The sequence below is a fragment of the Malus domestica genome, chromosome 05, assembly GCF_042453785.1.
Source record: "Malus domestica chromosome 05, GDT2T_hap1".
NCBI classification, from domain to species: Eukaryota; Viridiplantae; Streptophyta; class Magnoliopsida; order Rosales; family Rosaceae; genus Malus; species Malus domestica.
Window position 1 is genome coordinate 44,133,549 of NC_091665.1, and position 9,303 is coordinate 44,142,851.

At 34.8% G+C, this 9,303-nt stretch overlaps 1 protein-coding gene across 1 annotated transcript; it reads left to right on the forward strand.

Annotated features, from left to right (window-relative positions):
* The first annotated feature begins 6,654 nt into the window (after positions 1 to 6,654).
* MYB36 (protein ODORANT1-like) lies at positions 6,655 to 8,355 on the forward strand. Its single transcript, NM_001294094.1, has 3 exons — positions 6,655 to 6,962; positions 7,097 to 7,226; positions 7,391 to 8,355. The coding sequence occupies exons 1-3, from the start codon at positions 6,830 to 6,832 to the stop codon at positions 8,184 to 8,186; spliced, it is 1,059 nt and encodes a 352-aa protein (NP_001281023.1). The 5' UTR covers positions 6,655 to 6,829; the 3' UTR covers positions 8,187 to 8,355.
* The last annotated feature ends 948 nt before the right edge of the window (positions 8,356 to 9,303 follow it).

Here is a 9,303-nt window from a genome sequence, read left to right on the forward strand (position 1 = left end):
CGTATGTTTATCGCAAACTTCCATAGTCTTGTTATCTTTGCTACAATACAAAAGAACCAAACATCTGACCTAGTTAAATTCTAATCCATTTTCACTCATTGTTTAATGTTTGAAGGTGAGCACTGTTCTAGAATCTCTGCCTAACCTAGGCGGTTAGCCTTCGTCCCGATTAAATTTAAAAATTTGAAAATTAAGAAATGACGCCTATACCTGCCTAAGCGCCCGTCTAAACCCACCTAGGCACCCACCTAGAACCGCCTAGGTTTCCATGGTTTTAGTATGTTAATACTTTATAATCTACATGTCATTTTCGTTTGCAATTTATGTATCTCAATACAATTATGTAAATTTTTTTCAGTATAACTATATGTTATATAACAAAATTGAGTTAAAATTATATAAAAGGTCGTACCCAGTGCACAAGGCCCCCCTAGACACCTAGGCAAGGCCCCTGCCCACTGTTCGACTAGCGCCTAACGCCTTTTAGAACTTTGAAGGTGAGTTTTGTTACCCGCTTGTTTGGGATGAGATCTTATTAACAAAGAGTAATGCTATGTAGATCAAATTTGAAGACTAAGTTTAAAAACCAAATGATTTGTCACCAATAAAAAATAAGCATGGTAAAGTAATAATTCAATCATCAACTTTCATGTCATTTGGTTTATAAAATTTGGTTTAGAAATTTGGTCTCCTTAGCATTATTTTTTTTTATTAATCTAAGAATTTAAGGTGTGCTAAATTTGACTTCAACATAAGGTGAAGATGAATCTCTCACCAATACTAAGCTTAATCTCCATGCATCCAGTTACTTTGTAATGCTCTACTTAATTACATGTACCCACACTAGGTCATTGTTCACCTGTTGTCTCCACATTGACTAAGGCTTAATCCAACTATTCTTCATATCTACCCAGCATATTTGTATCACTCTTTAGATAGAGGAGTAGACCTACCACGGTTACAATCGACATCTCCCTTGTCCTTTGGATGACTACTATATAAATTGAGTATAAATCTAGCTAGATTTGGGGATTTGGGGATTTGGGGTTTGAAAATAACACAAGGGTACAATAAAAAAGTAATGGGTAAGAAGGGCATGCAAGCAAAGGTGTGTGATTGGCCTGGAGATTATCAGCGTTTCCTTGAAAAGATTGAGGCGAAGACCTTAGTAGACGACTAAATTAATATCTGACCGTACATGGTTCCTATATCCTAAGATATGAGGGTGAATAAGACATTGTATTTTAACGACATGAACAATATTACAGTTTAATTCAAGAGTAATGCTAAGAAGACCAACTATTTAGATTAAATTTCATCAATTGTATTATGTGGTTGTCAACGATTGAATAATTACGTAAGTGTTGATTGACGTGCTTATTTTTTATTAGTAACACATCAGATTGTTTGCAAATTAGGCTTAAAATTTTAATCTACCTATCATTACTCTTAATTTAAACTAGAGTTAATACTAGATAAATTAACTTTTTAAACCAAATTTATAAACCATATTATATGTCACCAATAGAAAATTGAGAACTTTAACGAAAAACTCTAGGTATTGTTCACTTTAACGAAAAACTACATTTTTACACTAAAAGTCAATCATAATACTATTCATTTTACCCTTTATTTTGTCCTTATCATTAAAATTAAAAGTTTTCAAACTCTTTTCATTAGTTTTTCTTAGAAAATAAGCACATTAATCAACATTTAAGTAATAATTCAATCATCAACAACCACGTCATATTGTTTATAAAATTTGGTTTAAAAAATTATTCTCCCTAACATTATCCCTTAAACTGTTGAAACCAATAAGAGAGGTGAACAGTAAGAATCTAGTAGACACCTGTCCAGTTAAAAGTTAATTTGTAGTAGCAGAAGTTTAAAAAATCAAAGATTAGTTTAATGGGTTTTTTAAGTTGACTAAACGCGGTGGCACTAGAACTGCTGGTTGGATGACCGAAATGCTTCCATATTAACAGATGGCTTATTAAGGAAGTTTTAACAGAAGAAACCCTAGCTCATCGCATAAACACATTCATCGGTTCCCCGATTAAGCTATTAAATAATGTATTAAACTTAACAGAGATATTAAATTTAATAAAGTACATATTAGACTTTCATACGTCATAAAAGGAGGGACCTATTTTGTTTTGTTGTTGGGAATGACTATTGGAGAGTAAATAATAGACGTCGGATTATCTTAAGTGGCAGGCTATGATTAATTATAATTAGGGCTTGCTTCTAAATGGTCTCCCTTTGGGAACTAACGTCTTGCGCTCAAACACGTAACATGCAAAGTTTCCAGTTTCATTCCACGTAATCAATTGGATGATTAAACTACTCTTATGTCTTCAAGAATTTTGCTCAATTCGTACACCAGAGATCGTCATGCAAACAGTGCATGCATTTTATTTTTTATCGACCCCTCTCTCTCTCTCTCTCTCTCTCTCTATATATATATATATATATATATACACATTTATTGTTATGAGTTATTTAACCTAACATATTTGGCAAGAAAAACATATATATAGAGATTATGCATGTGAGTTTCGTGGAATTTTGTTCAAGCTTTTAGGGACGGCTTCGAGTTAACTGAACGATCTCTGTTCAGTAATGGTTTAGGCCATCTTAAATAAGAAAAAAATTCGAAAATGTTTGTGTATTTTATTCAGTCTCTTTCTATTCATGTGGGACCGTCGCTATATATGGCTGTGATTGGTCAACTTATGAAATCCCTTTCTTAAAATAATATAAAACATGTTTCTTCTTTATATATATAATCAAGCTAGACAAATAGTGTGGGTTCAGTGGTGAAGATAATAATCATTTTATTGTCACCTATAGGTTTCAGCGGTTTATACATATTCAATTAAGCTTTTTTATCCAAAATGATTTTGGAGATTGATATAATTCCTTACTTTAATCTCTGAGATTTAAAATCGGTAGAAGTGGTCTTTAAAACTGTCCACCATCAATCATTTTAGTCATTCTTTTATAAATCTTCATTAAACTGGGGGTGTTTGTTTTAAATCAACACTTTTCCTTGAACTGGTGATTTCTTCAATTTAACGGATAACTTTCATTGAAGGACCAAGATGGTTGACGGTAGACAATCAGAGACCAAAGTGAGGAGTTATGACAATTTAAGAGACTATGTTGGCTAGAAGGCATTCAATTAATTTTCGATCTAGTAGTAATTATCTCTATTATGCAGTTCACATTATTGCGAAAATGATATATATTTTTTTATAAGTTTGATATCTAATCGTGCTATTCAACTTTTATAGTCAATTAATTCTTGATCTAGTGGTAATTATCTCTATCATGTTAATGAGAGGTTTGTCACACAAATATATCTCCTTGTAAAACATATACAAATATGTATTGGAACTGGTTCAACGTAACATTTAAGTTAAATCTTCTGAACATAATAAGTGTTGTATAGTCACTTTCTATAATTAGCCTAATAATACTATTCTCGATCCATTTCGGGAATTTTATAAGCAAACCATACACAATTATTGCTCAACCAGTTCCCCTCAAGTCAATGAAATTGAGTTCTTGATATTTTACTTGACGTGATAGCCAAATGTTTGAGAGTGAGAGTGGAACATGGTAACCAATGATAAAGTCAAACTACTTTTGTTTTCTATAGACTGTAAAATCAAACTTTTTTTAGGAAAAGTACAATGTTTCGGTCATTGATTATAGGGCATTAGAAATCCACATGATGAATTACTCGGTCTCCAAGGAATCCTTGTACACTAGATTTAAAAACTTACAATAAAATATTACTAATTGCAAAGTAATAAGTGAACTTTAAGTACTTATCCGAGCTCGTCAGGAATCGTAAAATTAAACAGATCAATAAAACCGTTAAATATCGTGTCTCAAATCATGGTGGGACAACGAATAGGATGCATATCGCATCACCTAATCATCCACACAACCTCTGTACACCAACTGAAGTAGATCCAGAATATCAAACAACCAAACTTAGACATCAATTTTTTTTTTAATTGTTTCCGGTGAGTTGGTCTTCTTGTCGTTTTGGTTTTTTACAAACAATAATATAATTTACACTAATTCATCTAAACAACAAAAAAAAAAGGTTAAAACTCAGTAATTCAGTAAGTTATTAAAAAAAATGTGCTATCTACTGCTCATAGACTTGGCCCTTCTTGTCTTTTGAACTAGCTAGTGTCCAAAATGTGACTACCTCACCACCTCTTTTTTGTTCAATATTGTTATTTTTACAAAATTATATTAAAATCAGGATAACCTTTGTTATGTGTATAATAAATTGTTACATCTCACATCGCCAGGGGAATGGATCATATATGCCTTATATGTGCATGCCCATCTCCTTTAGTACGAGGCTTTTTGGAAGCTCATTGACTTCGGGTTCCGTATGAACTCCAAAGTTAAGCAAGAATGGGCCAGAGCATTCATGGGATGGGTGACCCACTGGAAAGTTCTGCTCGCGTGAGTTTCCAGAAAGAAAACCGTGATGGCGTGATTGGGGCCCAAAGCAGATAATATCATGCTACGGCGTCTGAGATGTGGTGGAGCCTAGGTCGGAATGTGACATAAATGCTCCCATATTTCATCAACTACCAAACTCGATTATTGCCACCTTCACATAAATGCTTCTCCTCAATTTCACGTATTTAAAAGAATCTCCCGTTTGTGCAGTGTCACAGTGGTTGTCTTTGCCTGAGTTGTTCTATCTGTTCATCGGATTGTGCCGTGTTGCGGTTCCTTTCTCAGAGTAGTTTAGTTTTGTTTTGTTTATTTTTATTGTCTCGCCCAGTGTGTGTTGTAGCCTCCCTGCAACGATGGCTGAATTTAGTTTTTCGCTTTGAGCGATGAGTTATGTGATCTCGTCTACTAATGATGATTTTATGTGGTCTCACTTTCGAGATGTCTTTATGGCCACACTATTCGACGGTGACCATTTGGAATTCGCCAATACAAATATGTTATATCTATCACTCTGTGATAGATTTGTAGGGGTGATGTGCAAAGTTCTAGTACATATGGTATCCGTTTAGGGGTTTTACTATTATTGTCTTGTTTATGCAAATTCACATCCATATCATTTTCTTGGTCACTGAAGTATTGTACCTAATTGACATCTATGTATTATTTTGAGATAATTAATGAAATATCAAACTATCGTTGCTTGTTGGAAAAAAAAAAAAAAACAATCTCCCATGGACTGACTGCCTACTCGGTCGGCAACGTCCGTACAACAAATTTACAGACGTAACAAATTTCTCAAAAACGTTGAAATCTGCCATGCCCTCTACTTATAACTACTTACACGAAATTACCACAACATCATTTTCTGCAAGAGATACCAATATATTATTTTATATATATATCACAAATCTTTATAGTTGTTTTAACTTATCTTAGTACTAATCAATCTTAATTTTATATAATTTTCGACCAAAAGTATGCTATTGATTGAAGGTAAGAACACATACAAAGAAAATAATGTGCATAGAAGGACAACGTTAAAACATTATCAAGACTTTTAAACCTGTCGAATGAAAAATATGCCCACACCAAAAATTTACAAACGAGAGATGTCTAAGTCTATGATATCGGGCGATTCTTCAAACCAAGCAACATCTTGCTCACGATTTAAGTCACACATCGCCAATCTATGTGCCCCAATTTGCTTCTCTAATAATAAGTCTTGTCTTAATTTATATAATTAAACACAATAATTGAGTTAGCTTTAATTTTTTTATTATACCTACCTCTATGGCTCGTGATATATGTCTTGGCTCGAGCCATGCAGGAGGCACAAAGAAGACACGACGCCGTGAATGTCAAGTTCCAGTAAGGATAATATATTGGTCAGCTCACAAGTCACAAGAGGAGGGGTACGTGGCACCAATACTTGCTTATCTTCTTATGTCGATGACAGCTGAAAGCCCCTTCCCTGATATGAATGCAGAAAGCCACGACCCACAGAAACACAACACAATCCCGCTGGAAAACGATAACCCTAAAAGTAAAATCCAATAAATTAATAATTACAAATAATAACATACAGACCCAAGTGATCTCACATGATCTTTGTAATGCTGGAGGGATCATCTACTTAATCTGTATTTTATAATTATATGACGCGTTTGTTGATAGTTGAATTATTACTTAAGTGTTTGATTAACATACTTATTTCTTATTGGTCATAAATTACATGATTTATAAATGTCATGTAAAAATATGATTTATATAACATTTTTTTCTTCTGTAAATAGAAATAGAATTATTATTCATCAATTAATTAATTAAAATATTTTATCATGCATGCAATGCATGGTCATGGATGTTGGGTAGGTACAAAATTATTTTACATATATAAATACAGACAAATCTAAACTAAAATATCAGATTTATCAGATTAATAAGGGAGGGAGAGGGATTGGAGTTGAAAACTTATTGAATCTTGATGATGACAATATGTTGAGTTTCTGAAAGAAGGGACACGTACCCATGTTGATAAACTGAGGACGGCACCGAATCCTTTTGACTTCCTCCTTTTTTTTTTCATCTCATTTCATTGCCTTCACTGGCTTTCCTATTTATACACCAACGTCTATGATACAGACCCTACAATCTAATCTGCATCGATCCATTCTTCTCTCTCTCTCTCACTAAACTCTTCATAATTTTGACCCATGTTTCTCAATTAATGTACATGAACAGTTGAGCACACGGTACTTTTAAGCTTGTGGGCACCGGAGCACTGGGATTTTAAAAGCAAAGCCAGAGAGTTTTTTCAAACAAAAACTTGAACACCATGGGAAGAGCACCTTGCTGTGACAAAAATGGCCTCAAGAAAGGCCCGTGGACGCCGGAGGAGGATCAGAAGCTCATGGATTATATTCAGAAACATGGTTATGGCAACTGGAGAACCCTCCCAAAGAATGCAGGTAATTAGTCATATATTGTATATATGAGGCTTCATGTTTAATTTATTTATTATATTAACTTGTTTTGTACATATATGGTTCAAATAATAGGTGACAGGGTTTAACTAAGTTTTGTTACTTTCAATTCTGTGTAGGGCTACAAAGATGCGGGAAGAGCTGCCGTCTCCGGTGGACAAACTATCTCCGACCGGACATCAAACGAGGTCGGTTTTCATTCGAAGAGGAGGAGACAATAATTCAACTCCATAGCATATTGGGCAACAAGTAAGCTAGCTAGCCTCCTTTTTTACTTTTCTATTTATATAATATGTTGAAACTTGAACTTCATTGTTCAATAGTAGCATAATAATTAATATTCTATACTTCAGAATTCAACAATTAATTTTTTTTTTTGTCAAAACAATTAATTAATTAATTTTCATGAATAGATGGTCTGCTATTGCTGCTCGTTTGCCCGGAAGAACCGACAACGAAATCAAGAACTACTGGAACACCCACATTAGGAAGAGGCTTCTCCGAATGGGAATTGATCCTGTCACCCACAGTCCCCGTCTTGATCTTCTCGACTTCTCATCCATTCTCTACAACTCATCTCATCACCACCATCAAATGAACAACTTTTCAAGGTTGCTTGGGCAACCAATTGGACTCAACCCTGAGCTACTAAGGCTAGCCACTTCTCTAATCCAATCCCGTAGAGAAAACAATAGTAACCAAAATTTTGTTCTTCAAAATGCTCAAGAAAATGATTACCACCAAATCTGCAACCCCCAAATCCAACCTCAACAACCAGTTCAAGACAATGTTCCATACCCTAATGAAGTTTCACAACTCATGCAGCAGCAGCCCAATGTAGAGTACCCATCAAGCCTAAGTGATTTTAGGTCACAAAACTCTCAACTCAACGAGTGGCAAAGTAATGTGGGGACTTCAAATTTTACGGAAGAGTACGTTGAGTTGCCAAGTTTTGCATACTTTGGGTCTGAACAGCATCAAACTGTTTTGGACCTTTCGCCGGAGAATTCAAATTTTCACTCCAACAACAGCAACCAGAACTTCAGCTTCACTTCGGTTTTCTCGACGCCTTCTTCAAGCCCGACGACTTTGAATTCGAATTCGACAACGTATTTCAACAGCGGCACAGAGGACGAACGTGAAAGCTACTGTAGCAACATGTTAAAGTTTGGGATCCCAGACATTTTGGGTGTTAATGAATTCATGTGATATTATTTACTATTACTTGTCAGGTTCGAACTGATCGTTGGGATTGATCAAGCTGTTGATACGTGTAGAATTTGCTAAGAATTAATCAGTGCATTAGTTTTTTACTGTATCCGGAATCTCTCCAAGTTCTTCATGTCCCTTTTCTTCTTTAAATGGAAAGTTTCCATAATTATCTCCTTAATTAGTAGTTTATCTTATCAAGTATTATTTTATATTTTTGGTAAATATGTTTATTTTATTCTAAATTCACGTCAAATACTTGGACAAATTGATGCCTGTTTATCAACGAAGACAAAAACCAAATACATACAATAATCGAATTGGATCTGTTCATCTGGCCGTTGATTATAATTAATCAATTAATTAGTACATAATAGTTGGTAGACTCACAAGAAACATAACATTTTAATAAATATGTCGCAGCAAAACAACATTTTTTCTTCTTTTACTTGCACAAATGGAGATTTTTCAGTGTGTCTGAAATACGAAGTGTAATACCACATGTTATTATACAATTAGGTGATTTTTTTTTTTCAAGTGGTTCCAATTGTATAATTACATGCCTATATATTCTACGCATACTGCAAAATCTTTCGCACAAATGAACAAATATATTAAAAATGGAGCCACAAAAACATATATTATTTGCATCTAGCTATAAGAGGAAACTCAGGAAAGGCAAAAAGGGAAACGTGCACGTAGTAACAATGGCCAAAGAGAAACAAAAGCTCAATGATTTGGTTTCTTGGTTCCCCACAGTGAGTCCAAGCTTCCGGCGACAAGGCCGGAGGGATCAGACGGAATACGTGAGATCGACACCTGTCTGGGCCACCTGTATGGCGGAGCGTCGTTTTCACGTGCTAATAAAGTAATAATTTCATGAGGTTATAGAAATATGCGAGTTTGACAAAACGGGGAAAGTACGTGTCGTCCTCTGAGCGGGGAGTGTTATTACGTTACGGGGACCACGTAAGGGGAAACCCTAGCTTTATTGAAAAATCATGTCGTGGTTCTTGTGCCGGTTTTGTCATCTTTTATCTGATGTCCATCTCAATGCTATGCAGAATTGCTGTATGATATCTCTATGCTAGCGGCTGTGGTGCATGCAGTGTCAACA